This window comes from Onychostoma macrolepis, chromosome 08, assembly GCF_012432095.1.
Source record: "Onychostoma macrolepis isolate SWU-2019 chromosome 08, ASM1243209v1, whole genome shotgun sequence".
In the NCBI taxonomy this organism is placed as follows: domain Eukaryota; kingdom Metazoa; phylum Chordata; class Actinopteri; order Cypriniformes; family Cyprinidae; genus Onychostoma; species Onychostoma macrolepis.
Window position 1 is genome coordinate 12,221,315 of NC_081162.1, and position 27,428 is coordinate 12,248,742.

Consider the following 27,428-nt stretch of genomic DNA (forward strand, 5'->3'; position numbering starts at 1 on the left):
CAGACTCCCAGCTGCACAGGTCACTGGGCAGACTGGTCACGCGAGCGAGAACACACTCTGTGCACTTTGTTGCTCGAACAAAATGCACAGAGCACATGAGCCAGAAAGCACTTTTCCACTGCCGAAGCGCTCTCAGATACACAAACACAGGGTCTCTAAGGGGCACGTCAGGGGAAAAGCACAGCAGAACGCAGAAAACACCCGGCCAAACTCGTCTATATCTTCATGAGGAGTGTGAGCGACAGCCGTGGACTGATTGCGATGTCTTAAGAGGGAGGGAGAGAGACACTGTTCTGCAGAGACGCTGCATTTTAAAACAAGATCTACCTGCATACCTACGTCGCATGTATGGGTGTGGGTGTTTACATGGTTAGGAGATTGTTAGACAGTGAGACAATGTGCAAAAGGAAGCGCTGGGAGCAGGTCGAGTCGTTCAGATTTCTTACCGTCTCCTGATGCGAGAGAAGTAGATGACAGCTGAGTGTTAGTGACAGCTGCAGCAAGTTCCTGTTTGTGCTGCGTGTAACTAGTGAAAAGAAATACACAGAGAGAGGCGAGTAGTTTTTGTGTGCGAAAGAGAGAGCGCCTGTGCACTCACTCTTGAAAGGGAGAGAGAGAGAGAGGGAGGGAGGGAGTTGTGTATCAATGAGAGAGCAGACAAGGGGGAGCAGCATTCCCCTAATATGAAGCAGGCGCCTGGACAGCAGCCTGCACTCTCTCCATCGGGTAAGATGGAGCCCAAATCTCTGTTCAGCCTGCATAAAGCCCTGGCTCAGCCTGTGAAGATGTGCATGTTTGATTTCCCTGTCTCCATCCTGGATGATCTGGTAAGAGAGAGACTGCAGTCGTTTCGTTCTGATTCACCTGGTGCGAGTTGGTGTGTGCGTGAGTGTGAGTGTGTTTTCATTTAGTATAAGTATGTACTCACCCTTTGGCTGTATTCTGCTGTTTTCATGCATGCTGGATTAGAGCCAGTGAGTACTTTAAGTGACGTGGTGTTTTCATGGTAAAAGCATGCCAGTTCTTGCTGTCTAATCGATAACGGCGTCTGGAGTTAGTTGTGAATGTCTTGCACTCAGTAGTGAGCTCTACTTTTGGCATGCTGAACAGGATGTTGTTGCTATGCTGCCCGTGGCTGTTTTTTTTTGTTTTTTTTTCTGTGGCACATTTCGGCCAGAGATGTTCAAGGATGATGTGTTACTTTTGCTAAGTGGCAGGTGTTTTTATGTGTCAGCACTTCTACAGGTGTGAGTATGCGTCTAGGTTACTGAGCCCTTATTATATGGTCCACTTAAGTACTGCACTGCAACTACTTCGAGTTTTATGAGTCATCTTGAAATGGATGTGATCCACTCTTGGCCGTGTGGGTTTTGTTTTGTTTTGTTTTGGATTTGTTTGAATAAATGTCAGTGAAGTGTTAGAAAAAGCAACTGGGTTAATGACATGATGCTCATGTTTGTCCACATGTATTAATTCATTTAAAATATGTTAAAATGCACTTCATACTACAGTGACTTCATGGAGGATGAGCATGTTTAATTCATTCATTCATATATATATATATATATATATATATATATATATACATACACATACTGTATATCAGGGTGATACGACTGTAAATACCTATTTAATTCTTGAAAATAAATCATTAATAAGTAGTTTGGCATCTTTTATTATAATCTCTTAGAAAAAAAAATGTTTAAAATATATTTTATCATGATATTTATTAATTAATTAGCCATGACTTTTGTATTAAAAAAATAAATAAATTAGAATTATTACTTTTAGAAATAGTAATTTATATGTGTACACTCAAAGTGTATGGAAAATATTGCTTTTGTTATTGAATTAATTCAGTATAAAATAGTATACTTTTTAAAAGGTTTTTAACATGACTTAACACTTGAGTTTTGAGCTAGATTTTTAAAAGATTGTTTCCTTTTCATTTTCGGACACTCTTAAACTGTATGTCATTGACCAATTCTTAACATAATTTGTGTCTCAGTGAACACCTTAAATTGATCTCCATTGATTTCAGATCTTAATAAACTCACTAAACTAAAGATTCATTCACATCAGCATGGCACAACACTTTTTGTTTTTTAAATTAATGATCATAATCTTTTCTGCAGGGATGTTTGGTGACAGTGTTATCAGATTCAGTCTTCAAGTCTTACTCATTTGTGACTGGACAGGGCTTTTGATATAGCTTCTTATTTGGCCTCAGTGGTGAGGAGAAAGCACTTTTAAATGCCAAGTTCTGAGTGTCAAAGCGCCTCAGAATCGTAATGGAGCTCCAGAGAATACAGCAGGGTAATAAATTGAGCCACAGAATGGTGTTTCTGTGGCACTCGAGAAAGGAAAGTATGTGAGCTCTCAGTGTGAAAAAGAATCTGAGGTTTACATACTACGTTGGGTCAATGAATTAAGTTCTTGACCTATTTTTGAAAAGAAGTTCGGTGACTTTCAATACTTCAAAACTGTTGTTTTTGGTTGGATTGCACTCCCGAGCCTGTTATAGCAACATCATTGTTTTAAGCCACATAGACATGCATTGACAAGGTCTGGCCTCTTGAACATCAATATCCACCTGTGTGTAGTCTGTGTTTGTGGGTCAGGTTTCGTCTAGACCTTTGACAGTCCATACTGCAGCTTATTCTAGCCAAGAACTGTCCATTTAACTAATGGCATGGCAGTGTCTGTGAAAGATTTGTACAGAAAACAAACAGAAAAGAGACTCTGAATAAGAGATTAATGACTGAATAATCTACATAGACTATTTCATTTACAAAATGGAAATCTAGTTTTCCTGCTATACCTAAAAAACCAGAAACTCTAAATAGCCTTCGAAGATTTGATATCGCTAACCTGACAAACTGTGTCAAATCCAGTGATTATTTCATATTATTTCACTATTTCTTATCAGTCTGGTACCTTGACTTTGTTTAACTTTATTTCCAAGAACTGATTAACTAAAGAACTAAATTAAGGAGTATTTTGTAACTGGGTAAAAGAACATGTTTTGGTGGAGCTAGTATTAAAGGATACCGAAAGGTAAAATGATAACAAAATACGTTTTTACAATGACATCCTGTGAACACCAGAAAATACTCTTTCATATGGTTTGATTTCTTGTTGGAACAGAAAGTTGTCACACAGGTTTTTAGGTTTGTTAGATAGCTTCACATGCAATTTCATTTTGTGTGGGAATTCTACTGAATTCCCAGAACAGCCTGTGCATCATAGCCATTACAAATGATTTCAGAGGAACCTTGAGGGTGTTAAGAGAAACTTCAGCAAGCGTTGTAGTGCTCAGTGAGAGACTGTGAGTTGTGTTACCGTGTTCTCTGCGTATTGATACAGCTGTTTGAGTCCACACGTGTCGGACAGAGCCAGTGTTTTGGGGTCAGCGAATGGCGAAGGAGAATTTTGCGCTTCCTATCTGTCACAAGATTGAGGATCTCTTGCAGTTGACGCTAAAAGTCTCAATTGAGAAGGTGATGTGTTGGAAAGACAGGTTTGATCAACTTGTTCAACTGATACGCTGGTGCGGCTTGGGTTGTGTGTACATGAATGAAGCTTTGTACTGTGATTTAGAAGAGGAAAGAAAACAGGTAAGAACCATTTATTTCCTCTAATAGTCTGTCTAATACATCTTACCAGATCTGGTTTTAACAGATCTAGTTATATTAATGTAGATAAAATGAATGTTTTACAATTTCCTCTTTAGATAGTGAGCTATTATTATAGAGAAATCTGTTGAAGTCGGTACAGACTACAGTTTGAAATGTCCTTAAGGCGGTAGTGTTTGTGTGTGGGTGTGAATGTGAATGGATACCAATGAGTGACAAGTTGCTTCCTGCTCATTTTAAACCAATCTTGGCTCTGTTAGTATCTTTCAGGTGCTTTCCACAGCCTGAGAAGTGCATACCTTAGGTCATTCTTTAGTTTGACATATAAAGAAAAGAAAGAAAGAAAGAACAACATGAAGTATTCAAATTTTCAAAACATTCCAATTAACCACTCAGAACTGATGTGATATTATTTATGGAGTTGTAAGCACCTCAAAATCAATAAACCATTATCAATTGCTTTCCCTTGATAAGGTACCACTGTGTAATTGTGTATCTGGTTGAAATTATGAGCAAAAAAAAAATGTTCAGGCTCATTACATTTGTTATTTGGAGTTGTGTACTCTCAAAGTACATGTGTCCTTTCTCAGGATCACACAGGCTTGTTAGGAGAGGAGACTGGGTTCAGGGTGATCATTGTTTGCTAACACTTATGCGAGAACTCTGATGGCCTTGATTCCCGATAGTTGGAAGGATAATAGAAAAGTTCTTTAGCCCTGTTTAAGTGTCCGTTGGAAAGGGGCTTCCATATCCTATAATTACCTGGTTTTTGACTGCATATGTCTGGGCAAGATGACAGAAGAGATCAAATGAAGTTTCTCCAAAGATTTATGAACCATGCTGGTGCTGTAAGAGAACAACAAGCTGTTATCTATCAATCTCAGCAGAGAGCAGCGCAAATAGTGGTTGTGCAATTGAGTTCCAGCTGCGGCAGAGATAGCCTAAGTATACATGTTACAGCAATCCCAAACTTTTGGTGGCATGGGTCATTATTTCAGTTAAAGAAAAATACTGCATGGACATTTAGGTTCATATGTGATAAAAACAGTAATTTGTGAAATATTACAATTTAAAATAAATGTTTAGTATTTCAATATATTTGAAAATGTAATTTGTGTCCTGTGATGGCAAAGTTGAATTTTCAGCAGCCCAGTCTTCAGTCTCACATTATCCTTCAGAAATTACTTTTATGTGTTGTTTTGTTGCTCAAGAAATATTTCTTATTTTCAGTATTGAAAACAGCTGTGCTGTGTAATATTTTTAAGCAACCATGGCACATTTTTTAGGATTATTTGATGTTTAGAAGTTGAAAAGAACAACATTTTTTTGGAATAGAAATATTTTTTTTTCTAAATGTTTTGCTGTCATTTCTGATCAATTTAAAGCACCTTTGCAGAATCAAAATAAAAAAAACTACTCACCCCAAACTTTTGAATGGTAGTGTACATTAATAGTACTGAAAATGCTGTTATGTAGTTATTGGTTAATTCTAATGACATTTTTACTGAGAAAAGTACTAAATGCCTTAAATGCAATATAATATGACACCAGTTCTCTCACAGTTTGAGAGTTCACAAAGAGCATGAATAAATATATGATGTGCATTTATTTGGTGTTTCAAACCCGAGAGTTCTGATTCATAGAAAAATTACAGTATAATAACTCTGTGTGATCGCTCTGCATGGCAACCGAGCATAACTAACAACTGTTTCAATTCAACTAGAGATCCCAGGGTTATTCACATCCAGTTCAGTTTGTGCTGCCTTGAATTATGGCTGCAAATCTGTTATCAGAAGTAGTCACAGGAAACATCAGTACATCATTTAAAGCTTATGTGAATCCTAAATAAAGCTAAAAGTAATTGCAGAGTATTTGAGTTTGAGGTGCAAACATTTTTACACTTAGCAGGCTCTTATTCATACCAATAATACCGGCAGTTTTGTACTTTATACCGACCCCTATTAATTGGCCCGGTTGCTCTATGGATATTGAGTTTGTTATATAGTTTGCTTTGTTTCATTGAGGTGTAATGTTTATGCTTTGTAAAGTGCCGCAAATACTGGCTATACATATTATTGTTGCAACTATAATCAGTAGTAAACAACTGCATGACATGGATGGTCATGACATAACGGCGACTTCCTCCATGAGAATTAATAGCTTTTTCTAGAAGATTGATCTCTCAGGGTTCTTTAAGGGATAGTTCACCCAAAAATGAAAATTCAGTCATAAATTACTCACCTCATGTCGTTCCAAACCCATAAGACCTTCGTTCATCAAAACAAATTAATGTATTTTTTATTAAATCAGACAGCTTTCTGACCCTGCATATGCAATGTAAAACAAAAATTAAGACTTTATTCTAAAATTTCTTCTCTTCCGTGTCAGTCTTCAACACCCATTCACGAGAGTACCACGAGGCACTGTTGAATAAGGTCTTTATTTCTGATTTATTGTTGCACAAAAAGTATTCTCGTAGCTTCATAGAATTACGATTGAACCACTGATGTTATATGGACTATTTTAATGATGCCCTTCTGGGCCTTGAACATGGTAGTTGTGTTGCTGTCTATGCAGGGTCAGAGAGCTCTCAGATTTCATAAAAAAATATCTTGACATGTATTCTGAAGATGAACGAAGGTCTTACAGGTTTGGAACGACATGAGGGTGAGTAATTAATGACAGAATTGGGTTTCTTTTTTTTGGAGGGGGAGGGGGTGGGGGGGTCTGTGAACTATCCCTTTAAGGGGAGACACTGCAGGCAAAAACACTGTTTTTTTATGCACCTGTCAATTTTGAGATTTTGGTTTTTCATAAAGTGTTTTTTCAGACTAGTAGAACGAAAACATCAAAAAGACACGGTTAAATGTTTCTTTTATAGCACTTTATCTATTTGTGTCAATAGATTTCAATTACAACACATATTTTTAAAGGCCGTTTTCTCAAAATGAGTTTTTTCTCCTACACTGAGCCATAAATCTCCACTTCAGTAGCACTTACACACACCAAACTTTACATTTTTATTCCTGTCTATATCCTGAAGGTTTTTACAGAGGGATTTGTTCATATATAATTTGCTTGATTATATAAAACATTTTAATCCCCCTCAAAATTGTCAAAATATAGTGTTTTCTATTATTTGCAAAAATAAATAAATAAATAAAATATTTCAGTGCACCTTTAAGTTTTCAGTGCGGCTCACAGCTTCCAGCACAGAGACTTAGCATTTTCCTTCACTTAGACAGCTGTCTTGTCAGATTTCACGATGTAATCATAATGGTTACCTCAGGGAAAACACCATCATCCCCAGCAGGTGCCTCAGACAGCTGCTGCTCTTTCTCGCAAAACACTATTCCTCGGGAGGGTTTCAGTTTCCTTAGGAGCTTTGCGTCAGTGTTGCAGTCATCCTCGAAGAATTACTAGTTAGAGTTACCAGTACTTTCCAACAGAGGGCGCTGTTAGTATGCATTAATGCCAGGGTCATGGCATCATGCTGTTTTTTTTTTTGTTTTTTTTTGTGGTAACTAGGCTTGTAGCTCAACAAATATTTTGAGGTTGAAACATGAATAACCTACAATTTAGGCTGTTCATATACAGTGTAGCTGTCCCAAAAAAGGATGGATCAGGAAGAAAATGTATTAACATGAGCCAGCCTACATGAATCTATCTATCTATCTATCTATCTATCTATCTATCTATCTGTCTAATCTTATTTTATTTTTTATTTTAAATTGATTAATTTACAACAAAACAGCTGTAGCTGTAGGCTACAATATGCTGAATAGCCATTTATGAAAGACAATGAACACTGCTTAAAAAAGTTATTTTCTTTAAAATAAAAGTATCTTTATTGTTTCGTTTAGATATTCTTCATAGTGTCACAAAGCCTGGTTCACAATGCCAAAATTAACCGATGTGGAATTTATTTTGTATTCTTTATTTAAAAAAAAAAAACTATCTGTAGACAATAGAAATGTTAAATGCACTGATTATTGTTGTTGTTTTTATTTTTTAATTTTTTTTAAATTATTGAGTCACTTTAATTAGGCTAATTTGAGCAAATCCTTTTTATTCACAAATACCTTTAATGTTTAAACCATAAACTAAACAATGCATCATACAATAGGTTAGCATAATCATTTAAATTGCATTCGTTTATTTTTGGCATATGAAGTTATAATCAAGCGATTAAAAGTGATATTTTTAGCAGGTCACAGCAGAGTTTCCCGGAACTTGACATCACGATTTTAGTCATGGAAGGGGCGGGGCCACATGCGCGCTCACCAGGGGGGATGGCTGAATTCGCGCAAGGGGTGTGGCCTAGCGGCTCAGGGTATTCCCTTCAGCCAAACTCACACAGAAAAACATTCGATGCTACAGCTGAAGTCTGGATGACAGGACATGGAGTCCGTTATAAAATAATACATCGTAAACAGAGGTGACAGTCTTTTAGTAATGGTCTACATTATGGGGATGCAGTCGGACGCCCTAGGTGTCAAACCCACTTCCCTGGACGAGCTGTTTGAGTCCAGCACATGGAAAATTAAAAACATTTGGGATGGGGTGAAGCTGGAGATCGCACCCGGAGATGGATGTCCGGTGGTCTTGAATAGTTTTACACATTTGGACCCTGACCTGCCTGTCCTGGAGGTAATGCACAGATTTAAACTAACTTATTTCCCTTATTGTATGTATGTATGTATAGAGAGAGAAAGAGAGACAAGGTGTGTGTGTGTGTGTGTGGGGATAGATAACTCCTACAATATCAATACAATATACTACAGTATTATAAATACATTAAAAAACTGACAGTAGTATTTAGAAATATTATTTTATTTTGTTAGAAATTACATTTTGTGTGTATTTCTGCTATATATATATATATATATATATATATATATATATACACACACATACATATATATATACATTTTAGGTTTCTTCCTCTGTATTTCATGTCAGCATATATTGTTTGTAGCTATAGATTGTTGTGCTGGCATGAGTGTTTTTGTTGTACTTTTCCAGTATTTCTCTCTTTTATAGAAAATTGCAGTTTATAAACTATTTCAAATACGTTTGCACATCTGCCGCCTCAGTTACAAATTCTGCTGGTTTTATATAATCTTTGTCTTGTATATGCCTTATGCGATCTTGAGACTGCCAAGATAAATACGACAAGGCAGGATAAATGCATTGCACAGAAATCTCTTGTTCTCGATGGCCTACAAGAAGTAAATCAAAACTCCACCATGATCTTGGCAAGAGTACTGGCACACTCTGTTTTCCTCTTATTCACTCCGTCTCCAACTTTCCCTTCTCTAATTCTCCTCAGAAAGGGCCATGGAAATAAAAGAGTCAAATGAGAATCACGTCCCCTTCAGGTATTAAATGAAAACAGCCTTTAGTTAAGGACGTGGAAACAAATGCTGAAATATGGTATTCATTATCTAGGAATTTTGCTGACCTGTTAATACAATCCAATGTTATTGATGTTCTGTTATTTCTATAGTTTGTTTATGAGATTGCACACAACAGTGCAGATATGTTAGCTGAGAATGAATGATTATATTTGAGAACCTCTTATATAATACATGACAACGCATTTACTTGTCAGTTGTGATGAAAGACATTCATTATTGATTTCCTATTCGTGACTTCTCAAGCTCTCCAGCGCAAGATGTTTTTCTTGGTTGTTTTTGAACGCAAGGAAATTATTTAAACACCATGGCAGTCACACATTTTGCCAGGCTAAACCTGTGATATCTGACTGTGGTTTGTGAACAACATGTCCTCTTTTTATCTTGCATTTCAATGGCAACAGCACATTGTTGTGACTTAAACAGCAATTCACACCAAAACTTGTTTACGGCGTTGCAGCTTTACTCCGCGCAAAAAGAAGGTTCCAGTGTGTCACCAGCTGCTAACCTTCACTGGACTAAATCTAATCTGCTCTCATTACACAATTAGTGATGGTTAAATCTCCCATTCCACCCACTAGAGCCCTTCTCCTTTGTGGGTGCTGCTTGTTTTTGTTCCTCATTACAGAAATCAAAATTTCTTTTCCATCCCTTTTAATGTGAAAATGTTTGACTCATCTACTTACAGACATTCAAAAAGTTGGCTCTGGGGGTAACCATGAGTGATGGATGGAGTAACTTTGCTGTAAATCCTTCTCTCTTATCTCTGTCTCTCTCATCCTCTTTCATTTATGGCATGGGTTGTAAAAAATGGCACTGCAAGCACTTATCTCTGCTTTTATAGTGATTCAAGGCAGCCGATGGCTTGGCAAGAGCTCAGAATTGGTTACATCAGCCCTGAAGATCTAAACCAAATCAGCCAGATGTAAAAGTACCCTTGTATAATGGATCATTACAAGCTCAGTACATAGATCAGCTAATCTCTTAACGTAACAGCTGCCATAAAGGATCCAGTGTAAGATCTTGTGTAAGAGCACTGTAATGCTGTTATTGTCAGAAACGGACCACTTGTTGGAAAAATAAGTGGGAGAAATTGTTACGATCAACTTGAAAGAGTGATTGATAGTTTGTTTATTGTAAAATATGCCTGCATTTTAGCTTAACTGGCTTGAAGAATGCTATTTGGAGCATGATTTGAGCAACAAAAGCTAATTCTGGGAAACTAATTGTTTTCATATTTTGTTATAATCTTGACGGGTTGAAAAATTTAGACTTTCTGTATAAAGGTATATAGACATCGATATCTATAGAAAATTGCTCCTGAGGCATATATCCGTCATGTGTTTTAAATTTTTAAATGTGGTTTATGTGTGATTTTTTTTATGTTTTTGAAAGAAAGGCTGCATTTACTTGATCAAAAATACAGTAAAAACTAATATTGTGACATATTTTGACAATTAAAAAATGTTTTTCGAATTTTTCAGCATCTCCTGTTTACTCCAGTTCAGTGTCTCATTATCCTTCAGAAATCATTCTAATATGTTGATTTGCTACTCAAGAACCACTTATTATTCTTCTTATTATTATTATCAAATTTGAAAACAGTTGTGCTGCTTTTTGTAGAAACCATTTAATGAATATAAGTTTCTAAAGAACAGTATTTATTTGCAATAGAAATCTTTTTCAACATTATAAATGTCTTTACTGTCACTTTTGATCAATTATTCCATTCTTGCTGAAAAAAAGTACATTTCTTTCAAAAAAACCCCCCCAAAAACTTATTGACCCAATCCTCACTATTGCAAAGGTTCTTTGATTGTTTACCAGTGAACAGTGGTCATAGAATTGACTGGCACCTTTGTCACTGGGTTTTCACTTTAATACATTTTGTCATTGTTCTCCTGTGTTTGTTAAAAGTGTTTACAAATTCTGCATTTTTCTTAAAGAGGCCTTTGTGATAGATTGAATTCGGAACGTCATAATGGGGCCAGCAGAGCCGAGCTTTGTATAATGAGGAGAACAGACAGGGGTTACATTGACACATACAGAGATGCTTTTGTCGAGAAAGATCTCTTGAATGGAAAGAGAGGGATGAGAAGGAGGAATAGTGGGATGGCAATGAAGAGAAAACAAGGATGTGAGAGGCAGGAAAGGGGAAAGTAGCAGGAATACGTAGGTGCGCATTGATGTAATTAAACAATTGTACAAGGCGTAAAATATAAATACTTAATACGCCACGGTTAAATCAGGTTTGTTAGGTTAAATTTAGAAAAGCAGCTCAACTAGTAGAGCATAGTACTACTGATGCCAAGGTCATAAGTTCAGTTCCCGGGGAACACACATACTGATAAATTGTGTAGCTTGAATGCACTGTAAATCACTTTAAATAAATGGTCTGCCAAATTTTGGTTCACCAAAAATGAAAAATTTTTCATCTTTTATTCGTTATATGAAAAAAAGTGCCAGGACTTTTTAATCAAATCACCTTTTGTGTTCCAAACAAAAAACAGAACCAAAAATTTACATTTTGTTTACATACTGTATGTTGTTTTTCATAGAGAATGTAGACAAATACATTTCTGCAATGTGCAGAAATGATCTGCTCTCAGAATAATACCATCCATTCCTTATATCTTCATCTGCGATATACTGGAGCCAGACAGCGACCGCACTCAGCAGTTCTAAATCTTTTTCCAAGGCTTGTATTGGAGAATTCCTTCCTTAGCTCTGTTAATCTCATTCTGAAGTGCTGGAACAGATTTCACAAAAACCTTGGCACAACCAAAACACCAGCATCCAGTTATTATTAACAAAATCCAAGCCAGGAAAAAAAACAAAAAAACGGATAATGCCATTTATTAAATGAAAAATAGTAACAGTATGCGATCAATAAATAAAAGCGGTTAATGATTATAATTAGCTCAGTGATGTTTTTTCCCATTGTTTTGGTGAAAGTTGATATTGAAAAATACTTTTTAAATTAACAATTTACAATATCAAGTAATGTTCAGCAAAGTTGAATTTTCAGCAGCCATTATTCCAGCCATTATTCATGATCCTTCAGAAATCATTCTATTGTGAAAATCATGACACATTTTTTTCAGGATTCTTTGGTAAAAAGAACAACATTAATTTGAAATACACTTTTTTTTGTAACAATGTAATAATCTTTACAGTCTCTTGACAGTAAATGTAATGCAAGAAACATTCATTTCTTTTTAAAAAATCTTAGTGATTTGGAGTTTTATGGAGTTTTAATATTCCAAACTGTCACGTTATTTGTTTCAGTCTCATACTTTGAGCACAATAAGCCATGGTTCGAAGTCAGAAGTCGTCAGCAAGCAGGTGATAAAAAAGAAAAGGTTGGAAACTTAGAGAATAAGGCGGATAAGAAGAGAAATCCACTGTTTTTTCCACTGTAGATGTTTGCAGCAGTGAATCTGGCCATCACTCTGTGCTGAGGTTTAATGTGCTGTAACCGAGTGTGCTGAAAAACCTACTGAGCAGTGCCAAAATACACAGACTGCAGCTTCGCTCTGCGTATCCAGTCTCTCTCTAGGTTAATAACTCGTACAGGACTGTGAATCTTGAGAGGACATATGAAACGTAATCCGAATCCATAACCCTCATGGCACAAATAAGCATTATTTTGCTCCTGACCATTACTAACAGAAAAGAGATTTGGTCGGAGCTTACAGTGGCTTAAGCTGTTATCTGTTCAAGGCATTTATAAGTATTGTATCACAGGATAAAATCATTCCCAGAGACAATATTTGTCACAGCTATGTGTCCTACCCAGCCAAGGCAATAAAAGCAAACATATGCTGAGGTATTTAGACAATGTTATGACACATAATAAAAATATGAATGAATGTTAACCTTTTGAAGCCAGGCTTATTAATGATCAGCAGGAGGACAAGCAGAGTGATCACTGCTGCTTCAAATTCCTTTCTTCTGACCTCATCTGTTTACTTTCTCACTTTATATTTTTACAACAGCAAAGCAGTTCGTGCAGGACATGTTCGTGCATTATGCACTTTTTTCAGTTTTACACCAGGCGGTCACCTTTGCCAGCGGTTTCGCTGTTTTTCAGCATTTCACGCCATGAGTAGCACATTCACACAACACTTTCCTAGCTAGTTTTGCGTTCAAAATGATGCATTTTTAAAATTGAACTAGTTTTAACTTGAACTAAACTAAACTAAAACGAAATAAAATGTCTTGTGTGAATAGTTATTAAAAAAAGAGCAAGCAGCACGCACATCAATTTCAAATGGGTTCTCGACTAAAAAACAAGTATAAAAAATATTTCAAATGTAAAGTCGGCAACACCAAAGCTCCAAAAGTATCAAAAATGTATTTAAAAAACTTTCACATAGTGTGTGAAACGTCACACACTATGTGAAAGTTTTTTAAATAAATTTTTTGATACTTTTGGAGCTTTTGTGTGAATAGTTATGCCATGTCATGATAAACCAAGCTGTCAAAAACACAGCCTGTTGATATCTATTTTTAATATAATCTTGTTTTTCTTGATGTGAATAAGTTAAAGAGGACACGTAATAGGGCTTGTCCTCTAACATCTTTGAACTCCTCCCTGATTTTGACAAAAGGAATTCTGCATTGTTTTTGTGTTTTCTTAACGTTGTTTGTGAAGGATGCAGCTGTCTAGGAAGCTGTTATGCAGTAACTTTTCAGCATTCTTTGTCTTTTCACAGGAAACCCTGTGGCTTTAGTGGATCAGAGGCAATCGAGGGGTTCACAGAGCAGAGTAAATGCATTCTGTCAGGCTTTTTTTGTGACTGTGATCACCTCATACAATAGCATTTTAAGCAAATGTATTTAGGTAAAATGCAAACCTGCGATTAGTGGTAAACAATATTCTTTCACCATATAAACATTTCTTAGGCTTTCTCTGTCTGTCTGTAGTTGTGAGGTGGATTTTCCCTTAGAAAGTACAGCTGAGTGTAGGTTCTGTTTCTGTTTTGAAACCTTTACAGTGCTCTGGTGTTGTGTCAGGCCCCCCTTTTTTTTCTATTGCCCAGAAGTTTTAACATGAGTCAGAGGTGCTTTCCAAAGTGTGTGTGAATTCACTTTTTGTTTTGCTTTATTGTTTTGCTGAGGTGGTCTATTTCCCCTTTTCTGTATTTACTTTCACCAAGACAATCTCATAATATAATGTTGTAATATAATATAATATAGATGTGAGGTGGTTTACGTCCCCTTTTATTCATGTCTTCATTTACTTCATAACTTCATTTACACCAAGTCCATCTTTAAATATAATGTAATATAATATAATATAATGGCCACCCATCCAGGGTGTTAAAATGTATATACATCCTTGGATGGATTGGTAATATATCTATATCCACTTTTATTTATTTCTTCATTTACTTCATCTTTGAATATAATATAAATTGCCGAAATACTCTGAGATAGCCGTCGTTGTTTGTAATCATCAGAGGCAAATTGTCTCGCATCTACATCTTGTGTGTTTTACAGGTTTGTGTAACGTATCTGAAACCAAAAGGAGCGTTGTTCCTTTTTTTGCCCAATGATGGACTTCCACAATACCACAGCAACGATATTTGACAGAACTGTTATGTGGCATGCGTGTTTATGTGTTTGTTGCCATAGCTACTCCTGGACAGAGCCCTGGGGTTGGGTTATCTGTTTAAGCAGTCATCTCCTGTAGAGAAGGCTGTTCTAATGACTCACACCCACACTTACACAGGATACACCCTCACACGATTGGCTCACTGCCTAAGGCAAAGCTTACGGTCACTTCCCACAGTTCCCATGGGAGATCTCTTACTTTCCATAATGACGTCAGGTACAGTACTTGAGTTAGTTGCAAATTACTGACTGCAAAATTTCTCAACTTAGCATTATATATGAGATCCCTACTGGATTATAGCGTACAGATATATTTTTAGTTTTCATAATCATTTATGTCAAACATTGTTGGTCAGAGAGTGAATTTAGACTCGAATAAAAATGTTAGACCATTTGTTTGCAGAATAAATCAGTCACACAGGTGACGCATATGTTTGCATTATGTTTCATCCATTTCAATAGGTGTCTGAAACCACTGTTGTATTGGCCAGCGAAAGCTGCTAAATGCATATTTAAGATGTGGAGTTAAAGGGCTGGGTTAGCCATGTGACAGTGGCTGATAAAGAGCCACAATTTTGGTCTTGTGCGCTTGGTGTTAAGGCTGTGTTTGGATTAAGGAAATGAGCAGTAATCCCCAACTCACCCTTAAAGCCCCTGCTGCGCTAGAACTGTATGACCTTGAAAATTCACCAAATAAATGCAGTGAGAAGAATAGCACTTGAAATATAATCAGTCATCTTTGCTGCCATTAGTTATCATAAGATGCTCTGTGTGAGACTGAATGGTAGAATGTACTTCTGTATTGACTTATTATTACATGACGCTCTGGAATGCTTGATTCTGATTGGTTAGTCACATTCGTCAGTGAAGTATTTTTGCATAATGACCACAAAATTGTAGATTTAACAATTTTATGCAATGAATATAACGCCAAGAATACTCAACCCTTTTCTTTATCTGTAGAGCTCAGTTCAGGAGATCGGAGAGGAGGTAGAGGACGGAGCCATCTATACCATCACACTTCGAAAGGTGCAGCTCCACCAGACGGCTAGTAAGGGTCAGCGATGGCTGGGCGTAGAGACAGACTCTGCCCTCAGTTTGTACGAGACATGCAAGGGTCGGACCATTAAGGCTGGCACACTGGAGAAACTAGTGGAGTACATGGTTTTGGCTTTCAGAGGAAAGGACTATACATACGTCACTATTTTCCTCTGCACCTACCGAGCTTTTGCCACCACCAAACAAGTGCTGGACCTGCTGCTTAACAGGTAAACAGGCCATTAACCCCAAGTACTTTTGGAAATATGAATTCATTCACTATAATGTTACTTAAAATTAATTCTTATCTATCTAAGGTATGCCAAACTGCATGATCAGCCAGTCTCAGGCAAACCAAAAGTCTCCTCAGAGGACCTCACAGAGCTTAAAAAGTAAATATTTACTTTGTTCAACCGAACCCAATTAATTTAGCTGCTGTTAAAAGAGAGTTTGTGAATTTGTATAATTACCATATTATAGTTACCATAGCAGACAATAATATTGGTTATACTGTATATTGGTATATACTATACCACCTAATCATGACTTAAATCGCATATCGCACAGAATTTTAATATTGATGCATTCTTATTTTCATGTGCATGGCAGTACTGTCTCATCTATCCTTGGTGCATGGCTGGATCAGTACTCTGAGGATTTCTGGAGCCCTCCTGACCACGAATGCCTGCAGAGCCTCATATCCTACTTGCAAATTAACTTCTCTGGATCAGACCTCGAGAGACGAGCCCATAACCTGCTGGAACACTTCCAGCATCGGCAACACACCGAGGTTGAGCTTGAAGGTACTAATGATGAAGTAACCCAGTGAATCTCATATTAAAGGCTAAACAACTGAAAAGTAGTCTTCCAAAGTGATTGTTTGACAACTTGCCTCTTCTTTGCAGGTGATCTGTGCACCTGCCCCTTTGCCACACCAGAGGAGAGCAGCTTGGATGATGAATTCTCTCCCTCACACTTCATGTCCTTCAGTCCTGCCCTAGTCGCTGAGCAGTTAACAGTCATGGATGCGGTAAGAGATCAAGAAATTGTCGGTCTTTCCTAATGGAGAAAGTTTAAGCAATCTACTGGTTGAGGATCTGAGCCGGTTAAAGTGGGTTGCAAAATAGAAGGCAAACTGGAGAGAGCATAAGGACACTCCAGCCCCATAATCTTTATACAAGCTGTTTAATCCCATGTTGCTTTATGGGGCCTATTTATGCACAAAGTATATGCTAGTCAGCAAGTTTTGGTAGATTTGAAGCATTTAAAGATTAAGGTCAGCTGAAAGAATTTCAGTAATTTCAGAACTTAAGTCATTACATGCCATAAATGTAAATAAAGTTGTCCTGCAAAACATTCTCAAGGCTCAAATCAAATTAAACAGGTGAATGCAATTGAACTCATTGTTTTTTACAGGAGCTGTTTAAGAGGGTTGTTCCATACCATTGTTTGGGTGGCATATGGTCCCAACGAGATAAGAAGGGCAAAGAGCACCTAGCACCCACCATTCGCGCCACTGTTGCTCAGTTCAACAGTGTGACCAACTGTGTGATTGCCACCTGCCTGGATAACAGGTCTCTCAGACCCTTTCAAAGAGCGAAGCGCATTGAACACTGGATAGAAGTGGCCAGGGTGAGGCACCATTTCAAGGTTTTTTTTTTTTTTTTTTTTGTCATGGAATATAGTCAGAGGCACAAAATGCAACAGGTTTGGAAAAACCTCTACCTACATTCTTGCAAAACTCCAAAATCATACATTTCACATTTCACTAGCTTCATAGACTTATTTTCACTCAGTTCTGTTGCACATTATTATGTTATGTTACTCTTTTACCATAGTACATAATTTGTAAACTTATACATTTCAACATTTTTGTCACATAGCCACCTAGATGCCTTTTCTGACATAGTTGCCATAGGCATGTTTTTTCAGTGAGCTTGGGTTACAAAAATGGGGTATGCACTGCATAGGGGTGCATCTCAAAAAGGGATGGCAAAATCATATTGAAGAAGAAACTCAAATGGTGAACCACAATTGTAATTGCTAAACCTAGGAATGCCCTAATGACCACATTACAACACTCTGAAAGCACCTAGCTACCACATATAAATTCTCTAAAAACACTCAAGGCAACTTAGAATTATGGCAGCAAGTTTTGCATGGGTATGGGCCAGTAGTTTTGCTTTATTATAGGAACACATGTCTTTGTATATATAAGGCATAATTTTATTCTCAAGCAGTCCATAAATGTTCATGAACATCTTTTTGTTTGTCTTGACATCAGAAATGCCGTATCCTGAAGAGCTTCTCTTCTCTGAAAGCCATCCTGTCCGCCTTGCAGAGTAATGCCATCCACAGACTGAGGAGGACCTGGGATGATGTGTCCCGGTAAGAGTTTGAATGGATTTTTGTCAGTACTGATTAGCCAGAGTCAAGGATAGTACTTTAGTGTTAGCATTAGCCACTGATTAATACTAGCATTCTTTGTGCTACCTGCTTATATGTTCAATCATACAAACCTTTAGTTAAAACTCAACAGTCTTTATGAAACTCTTGTTTTATAGTGGGGCATTTGGTGATAGGGGAGCGGAAAAGTTTTAATGCTGGTTAATTACAGTGTTTGGATTTCACGTAGATGCAGCAGTTTGTGAATCGAACAATTTTCTTCTGCTTACAGGGAAAGCTATCGAACTTTCCAGGAGCTGTCTGAAATTTTCTCAGATGACAATAATTATTCCCTCAGCAGAGAGCTTCTCATTAAGGTGAGTAAAATGGATGTTGAAGGGGTCTGCATGTGTTTTGCTCACAATTGTTCCCAAAATGTTCCCAAAAGTTCCAATTAGGTGAAATTACACCCTGAAATGAATGGATCAGAATAATAACAACAATAAACTAAACAGTCACACTTACAATATAATACTGTTTTGATCTGTTTACTATTTGTACTGGCTACTATTTACTATTTTGCATCATTATAATTATTAATAGTATATGGAACGTAAAAAAATCATATTGTTCGTATCGTATCACATTCAGTGATATCTTGACGACTGAACTAGGAAATGTTTCTATTTCAAAAATCTAGTCACGTTGTAAGTCACATGTTCAAACACCCAGCGTTTTTCAAATTTCTAAAAGTGCACTATAAACCACCAACGTTCGCTGTATGTTGTTGGGGGAAGACAGGATGTGGTTATGTCAGACTGTCATCCACAGGAAAGCTTAGTGACTTACCAGTCTTTTCATCGCCTGTAAAACCATGTTTCTATAGCAACCACAGGGTAAACAGAAAAGCCGTATTCAGTTGCATAGTATCTGCAGCCTGCTGGCTCAACGTCTTGCTTTCTATGGCCTGCTGAGTTTTGTTGAGGACAGAGTCAAATGCCTTTGTTGCACTTTTCACTAGTTGGCATGCTTCTGCATTTGATAGACGTCTTGAAAAGAATCCATTAGTGTTAAAAGCATTATGCAACTTTGAACAGAGTGAATTTTGCGCAGTAATTTTGTCCTCAGCTCTGCGGTTAGTCATACATGTTGTGTAAGATAAGACTCGTTTTCAGAGAATATATACACCGTATACTTTATTTTATACCATATTACCATTGTTTACGCAACTGAACAAGTAATGCTTTTATTCAGTAAAGATACAGAATGTAACAAAATGTTTCCCTCAAAAAATCCTGAAAAAAGTATCAAGGTTTCAAAAAAATATTAAGCATTTTTAGCAATGAAAATAATAACAAATGTTTCAGCACATTAAAACGATTTCTGAAGGATCACGTGACACTGACTGCTGAAAATTCAGTTTTTGCCATCACAGGAATAAATTAAAATATAATAAAATAGAAATTATTCTTTTAAATTGTAATAACAATTCTCAATATTTCTGTTTTTACTGTATTTTTGATCGGATAAATGCAACCTTGGTCAGCAAGAGACTTCAAAATCTTACAAACCCTAAACGTTTGAACAGTAGTGAAGATTCTCTGAAAATCAGTCTTGCACAACTTCACTTATAATTAAGTCAATTTTGTTTTAGTGAAATTGACTCAGATAGACCATGTTGTGGCAACCTGAGGTTCCGTGACACACAAATGTGACTCACAAAGTTTGAGAATTAAAAATAGGCTCAATTGTATTGATGTTATCTAAAAATCTTCACCGCAGAAGTGACTTCCGAAACTTGCCTTGAAAACAGAGGGAAACAAAGCATGACGAAAGCTTTCCTTTACGTACATTCAACATTAGAGAGCAAACTAGAGCAGAACATCGGAAAGCATCCTTGGAATGTGTGCTGGGGCCGTGAACCTAGCATTAGCTGCAGTTCATTATGAATTCCTTAGATGAGGTCATAGGCCTTATGTATGACCAGATAAACGCCCCTCCTTAAATACCGAAGGGCTTCCCCAGGGTGTTGGCTGGCTCTATCACTAAACACCATACAGTCAAACTCCACGTTCATTCTGCGTCATGGTATATCATGACTGCTGTCTTAAGATTCCACTTTGACAGGCTTATCTGCCTTCAGGTTATACCGCTGCTCATACTGCATCAATGTAAATGCTTTCCCTTTTGAAAGCCAAAATGATGATTTGAAACTGATGTCTCCACAGGAGGGCACCTCCAAATCTGCCATCGTCGAGATTAACCACAAAGGAGCACAGAGAAGACAGCAGCAGCAAAGAGACATGGTATGTTGAACTTGATATTTATCGAACAACAGTGCCCTCTTATGGTCAAAACGGGTCAGATATTCCATCTGCAGGTTCGCAAGAAACTGTCCTGAATGGAATTGTAAACTGTATGTTTATTTATTTGTTTATTTAGTGTATTTCTTCTTCTTTCTGCTGTTTAGGGTGTTGTACAAGGAACTATTCCATACCTTGGCACTTTTCTGACTGATCTAGTCATGTTGGATACTGCTATGAAAGACCATCTTGAGGTGAGAGTTCAGTGGAGCTATGTAATATTTTTAGTAATTATGAAATGTTCTTTTAGTTCTCACAAAATATGTATATATTTACAGGTTGGGCTGATCAACTTTGAGAAGAGAAGGAAGGTGAGTCACAGAGAAACAATATTGGAATGTATTTTTTTTTTTAAACATTCCAGTTAATAAACAATAAAACATTGACAGCCAATCAGAATCCACCCGAGTTTAATGATCTCACAGATTTAACGCAGCACATGACATAACTGCGCTCACTTGTAATAAACAGAATGTTATTGCCTGTTGGTGTGGGTGCAAATATGTGACTCTGGACCACAAAACCAGTCATAAGTAGCACAGGTATATTTGTAGCAGTAGCCAACAATACATTGTATGGGTCAAAATTATCGATTTTTCTTTTATGCCAAAAATCATTAGGATATTAAGTAAAGATCATGTTCCGTGAAGATATTTTGTACATTTCTTACTGTAAAAATATCAAAACTTAATTTTGATTAGTAAAATGCATTGCTAAGAACTTCATTTGGACAACTTTAAAGGTGATTTTCTCAATTTTTAGATTTTTTTGCACCCTCAGATTCCAGATTTTCAAATAGTTATATCTCAGCCAAATATTGTCCGATCCTAACAAACCATACATCAGTGGAAATGGTGATGTATAAATCTTAATTTAAAAAAATGTAACCTTATGACTGGTTTTGTGGTCCAGGGTCACATATACTTATTATCATTCTTGGCCTTAATAAAATTTAAAAAAAAAAAAATATACATAAGTAAACAAAATGAATAAAAGTAAATAAATGAAGTGCATTGTTTTTGTTTATTTGTTTAGGAATTTGAAGTGATTGCTCAGATCAAGTTGCTGCAACTGACATGCAATTATTACAACTTCACCAAAAACCAGCGCTTCATTGAATGGTTCAAGAGGGTGGAGAGACTTACAGAGACTGAGAGGTGAGAAAGACTAAATTAAATACAGAGGATATGAAAATAAATGATTTGAGAGAGATATGCTGGAGATAATAATGTAAGATATTTTATGAATTTAATATCTACGGTGTCTTTTCTATTTCAGCTACTCTATGTCCTGTGATATCGAGCCGCCATCTGAGTTAGTGTGCAAAAAGAACGGGGGCATCATCAAACGCATGAGCGAGGAGTCGGGTTACAGCAGCGCAGGGACGTCACACTCCAAGTCCTTTGAGCAGCCGCGCTTAAGCCAGTTCAAAGACAGCTTCAAAGACAGAGCAGATTCCCTCAGCCTCACCTCAGCGGGATCCAGCGCCTCAGACGCAGAGGAGACAAGTCTCAGTCTGCTCAACTCCCCAGAAACAGGAAGTCAAAGAGTAAGGCCATGTTGTTTATTTACAGACCTAATAGTATGCTTAGCAAACATTGTTTAGTTTTAAAATTCTGCGATTGCTGGCAGTGATACAATATATACCAGTACCATACCTGTTATTGGTCAATATTAAAAAAAAATTAATTTGAAAATATCGACTGATGATGAGATATCGTCTAATGCTCACTATGCGTAAACTCATCTAAATTCAGCATTTAAAAGTACTGGTATCACTTTAGTGTATTATCAGTGTATTATTTTTAATTTATTTAGACAAAATATGTGAACCTGGACCACAAAACCAGTCATAAGTAGCACAGGTATATTTGTAGCAATAGCCAAAAATACATTGTGTGGGTCAAAATGATTGATTTTTTTTTATGCCAAAAATCATTAGGATATTAAGTAAAGATCATGTTCCGTGAAGATATTTTGTACATTTCTTACTGTAAAAATATCAAAACTTAATTTTTGATTAGTAATATGCATTGCTAAGAACTTCATTTGGACAACTTTAAAGGTGATTTTCTAAATTTTTAGATTTTTTTGCACCCTCAGATTCCAGATTTTCAAATAGTTATATCTCGGTATAAATAACCCTTATGACTGGTTTTGTGGTCCGGGTCACATATAATAGTTTTCTAACAACCATATATATATAGTCATGGCCAAAAATATCGGCACCCTTGGTAAATGTAATCAAAGAAGGCTGTGAAAATTAATCTGCATTGTTAATCCTTTTGATCTTTTATTAAAAAAAAAAAAAAAATAGCCTTTCATTGAATAATAAGAATTTAAAATGGGGGGAAATATCATTATGAAATAAATGTTTTTCTCAAATACACGTTGGACACAATTATTGGCACCCCTAGAAATTCTTATGAGTAAACTATCTCTGAAGTATATTCCCATTCATATTCACAATTTTGAGCACTCCAGGGTGATTAGGAACATGAAATTATCCAGCCATGGCTTCCTGTTTCACAGAAATATAAATAGGAGGGAAAACAAAGGCCAAATTCCCTTAATCATCCATCACAATGAGAAAAACCAAAGAATATATTTCTGATGTGCAGCAAAAGATAATTGAGCTTCACAAATTAGTGAAGTGGCTTTAAGAAAAGAGCTAGAGCAGTGAACATTCCCATTTCCACCATCAGGGCAATAATTAAGAATTTCCAATCAACATAAAATGCTACAAAACTGCCTGGAAGAGGACGTGTGTCTATATCGTCCTAATGCACGGTGAGAAGGAGAGTTTGAGTGGCTAAAGACTCTCCAAGGACGACAGCTGGTGAATTGCAGAAAATAGTTGAGTCTGGGGGTCAGAAAACCTTAAAAAAAAAAATTGTCAAACAGCACCTACATCACCACATGTTGTTTGGGAGAGTTTCAAGAAAAATTCTCAGAGCTCATCCAAAAACAAACTCCAGCATATTCAGTTATCAGACACGACTGGAACTTCAAATGGGACTGGCTTCTATGGTCAGATGAAACTAAAAAAATGAGCTTTTTAGCAGCAAACACTCGAGATGGGTTTGGTGAACACAGGGATAAAAAGTACCCCATGTGTACAATGAAATATACTGCTGTATTTTTGATGTTGTGGGCCTATATTTCTGCTGGAGGTCCTGGACATCTTGTTTAGACACATGGCATCATGGATTCTATCAAATACCAACAGATAAAAAATCAACAAGTGCCTGACTCACAAAACCAAGCTTCTGCTGGCCATTCCAGTCCTCTGACCTGAACCCTGTAGAAAATGAGTGGGATGAACTGAAGAGAAGAAGAACATGGAGCTGGGAATCTAAAGTGTCTGGAGTGATTCTGGATGAAGTAATGGTCTCTGATCTCTTGTCAGGTGTTCTCTAACCTCATCAGGCATTATAGGAGAACATTTAGAGCTGTTAAACTGGCAAATGGAGGTTTCAAATAGTATTGAATAAAAGGGTGCCGTTAATTGCGGCCAATATGTATTAGAGAAAAACATTTATTTCATAATGATATTTCCCCCCATTTTAAATTCTTATTATCCAATGAAAGGTTAGATTTTTGTGATTTTTTTTTTTAAATAAAAGATCAAAAGGATTAACAATGCAGATTAATTTTCACAGCCTTCTTTGATCATATTTACCAAGGGTGCCGATATTTTTGGCCATGACTTTATATATATATATATATATATATATATATATATATAAAAAATGTCCTAATATACATAGTGACTCGGTATTAACCTGACTACTGAATCTTTCTCCAGACATCCACACCAACTGTGAAACGTTCTACATCAACCTCTGATACAGGGGAGCTTGCTTCTGATTCCTCTTCCAAGGTATTGGCATTTTCTTGAGCATGTTTGTCATTTAAATTGAAATATAATACTTGCTTTTATGAGCTTTAAACATATTCATTAATTTATGTATTTTCCAGCTTTGGGAGTTGTCCACTCCTTCATCTTTGGAGGCCCCTGGATCAGGCTTGGGTTTGGAGTCTGGCTGCAGCAGCTCCACCTCCTCTTCTTCATCTTCAGTCTCCACCTCCACAGGCCAGACCTTCCATTTTCACAAACGGTCGGTCTCGGGTGTCTCTGACTACTCGTCTCTCTCCCTGCCACTGTACAACCAGCAGGTGAATGACTGCTGCATCATCAGAGTCAGCCTTGACACGGAAAACGGCAACATGTACAAGAGCATCCTGGTGAGTGAGAGATGTTATGGGAGATAGACAGAGATATATAATAAAGAAAAGATGGTGAGGTAGTAGGAAAATTAATCTTGATGATTCTGTTTTGCAGGTCACTAGTCAGGACAAAACCCCGGGTGTCATTAGGAAAGCCATGGCCAAGCACAACCTGGACAATGACAAGTCAGAAGACTATGAGCTGTTACAGAGGGTCTCCAAGCATAAAGGTAAAAACCTGAAACAGGAAGTTGGGGCTGGAAAAGAGTTTGTTCTTTTTAGGAATATATTGGTACATTATCAGTCACTGGAGATTTTTTTTGGATATTTAATGTTTATTTCCACTATTGTTTAATTTAAATTACCATCATATAACACTCTCTTTATTTAATGTTCAACCAATTATTTAATAACACTATACAATGTTGTGATGCTGTAAATTCACTTGTAGGATTTAAAGTTATTGACTTTTTTACAAATTTGTTTAGGCTAATTAGTTTGACATTTTAGTATCCGATATTTATCAGTTATCGGCCATAAATGAAAATAATTATTGGCCGAAATTGTATTATCAGTGCATCCCCACCTTTTTTTTTTTTTGCTTTTTTTTTTAAATCACTAAAATAGCCTTTATCAGTATTTATTGTTGTTGTTTATTTATTGGTGGTATTTATCAGATAAAAAAAAGTTTTAGATATCCATTTTTGTCCAATTTCCAGGAAAAATATTGGCTGTTATTTCAAATGTATACATATATCAGATCATTTTAATTACAATTTAAATAGTCTGAAATCTAACACACGTGAACTAAAAGCTGCAAAACTCCAGTTCTAAGTTTTACAGTATTTTCGATTCCAAGGTTGGGCTTGTTGATATTTCTAATCTTAATTTTTTTCCTCCACAGAACTTAAAATCCCAGATAATGGAAACGTTTTCTACGCCATGAACTCATCTGCCAACTACGACTTCTTGCTGCGAAAGCGTGGCGTCCCCAAAACCTGCCGCTCGAAGAGCTCGCCGAGCCTGACTCTACCACGCGTGAAGCAGAAAGGGTTCAAAATACCCAAGGGCTTCTTCTGAAAGCACCCTGCCGAGTCCGGCAAGCCTGAAGCTGTTGGACATTACCAAGAGTCACTTTATTAACCCCGACAGTGTTACCTGGATCTTTTATCCAATGGATTTATTCCATTATCGAGCTGCTCGTTTCCCTGTGTTTCCTGTCCCTACGGACTACGCGACAGGCACAGGAGGACCACTGTGGTCCTTACAAGGTTTGCCTTAAGACTGCACATTAGAGGCACACTGTGTGTGAGAAGCATTTACCAGATGCAGTCGTTCACGCATGAGCACACTAAACAAAGACATTTCAAGCACTTTAGAAAGGTCCTGAAAGCAGGAGAGTAGTGAGAGTAGTCCTTGGTCCTTTTCAAATTCAAAGTGGATTTTCTATTGACTCATCCTCAAACAGACTCTCCCTTCGGACTCAATAGCAAAATTTGCTATCACAGTCTCACGGTATAGCTACAGTATTACATGTACAGTAAAACCATGTAAATTGTATATTCTTCTGTTGCTTTTTGTTCTTTTACGTGGCTGTTTTGACTTGCTGCTGCCAGTTTAACTTGCCTGTTTTCCTGTAACTGATTACAAACTGAAACTAACCTTTCAGGCAATAATTGGATCACTAAAGACTGAAAGATTCTCTTTTGATTGCTAAGTGACTTGGTTAAAGTCACATTTGAGCATGAGGAGATGACGGGTCTGGGCTGCAGGATTTACACTGTTATTTATGGTTATTAAATAACCGTAAATAATATTACTTGTGCTTATTATTGTATATAAAATGCAAATGTTGCTATCTAAGTCTTAGAAATATATCAATGCCAAAGCCGTTCTCTTTTATTTGCAGCTGGCCTCTCTCTGTGATTCACATTATAACGCTGTAACTCTACAGAAAGGCTTTTTTGTACCAAACACTGTGAGTGGCTTCACCCTGCTAAGCCTTTTTGCATTGTGAATTAAATCCTTGAGTGCTTTCTTACCATGTGATCTAATATGATGAGAAGAAAATTTGAGGGGATGCTGTTCCTATCAGGAGAGATTTCAGATGTGTTTACTCAGCCAGAGGTGAATGCGTTTTCATTTGAGATAAATGATATAGAGGAATTTGTATTGTAACACAATGAAAGAAATACACCAAGTGTTGGTGGTTTTCTGCTACGCTAACTATATAGCTGAACTGGAACAAAATATAGATTGTGCGCAATTTATGATTTCTGAAAAGATCAAAATGCATGGAGAAAATATATGCCAATGGTGATTTCACTGTTAAAAATGTCTTCTTGACAAACATGCTGTCAGGAAACTACAACCACGAAGTGAAATTCTCCTGCCTTCAGCTTGTCATTCAACATATGTGCCATATCCAGACTTCATTTTGTATTTGTTTTCGTCCCCTTTTGTATGTCTGAATCTAACTGAATGTTAATGTCAAAGTTTGAATGTTTAATTCCAGTTTGTGTCATTGCCCCATTTTTATTTATTTATAAGTTTGTAATTGTTTTATTTATAATTTTATTGTTGTGAAGATGATTAATAAATGCACCTTTGTATGTACAGACAAGCACTACATTTTTTAAGAACTTACAAATAAATGTGGAGGGCGCTGAGACCCCAGAATGTGACGCTTATGTGTTTTTTTGATTTCTCCTACACAAGCCACATGGCAAACAATGTTGCTG

The 27,428-nt window shown here is 36.8% G+C and overlaps 1 protein-coding gene across 3 annotated transcripts; it reads left to right on the plus strand.

The window, feature by feature from the left end:
* Positions 1-683: 683 nt before the first annotated feature.
* ralgds (ral guanine nucleotide dissociation stimulator) lies at positions 684-27,371 on the plus strand. Of its 3 annotated transcripts, none has more exons than XM_058783859.1 (17): positions 684-827; positions 15,635-15,939; positions 16,027-16,101; positions 16,319-16,512; positions 16,615-16,739; positions 17,126-17,341; positions 17,994-18,097; positions 18,387-18,471; positions 20,323-20,400; positions 20,565-20,651; positions 20,736-20,768; positions 21,493-21,614; positions 21,736-22,006; positions 24,266-24,340; positions 24,439-24,705; positions 24,803-24,917; positions 25,592-27,371. In XM_058783859.1, the coding sequence occupies exons 1-17, from the start codon at positions 684-686 to the stop codon at positions 25,765-25,767; spliced, it is 2,472 nt and encodes an 823-aa protein (XP_058639842.1). In that variant the 3' UTR covers positions 25,768-27,371. The 3 variants fall into 3 exon arrangements, with proteins under 3 accessions (XP_058639842.1, XP_058639839.1, XP_058639840.1); XM_058783856.1 differs by lacking the exon at positions 684-827 and adding an exon at positions 3,240-3,617; XM_058783857.1 differs by lacking the exon at positions 684-827 and adding an exon at positions 7,918-8,285.
* The last annotated feature ends 57 nt before the right edge of the window (positions 27,372-27,428 follow it).

Bases quoted from the DNA above. Each gene is read 5' to 3' on its own strand.
- ralgds (XM_058783856.1), top strand. From the start codon at position 3,417: ATGGCGAAGGAGAATTTTGCGCTTCCTATCTGTCACAAGATTGAGGAT. The intron at 17,342-17,993 runs GTGAGGCACCAT...TCTTGACATCAG, and splicing joins ACTGGATAGAAGTGGCCAGG to AAATGCCGTATCCTGAAGAG. The intron at 20,769-21,492 runs GTGAGTCACAGA...TTATTTGTTTAG, and splicing joins ACTTTGAGAAGAGAAGGAAG to GAATTTGAAGTGATTGCTCA.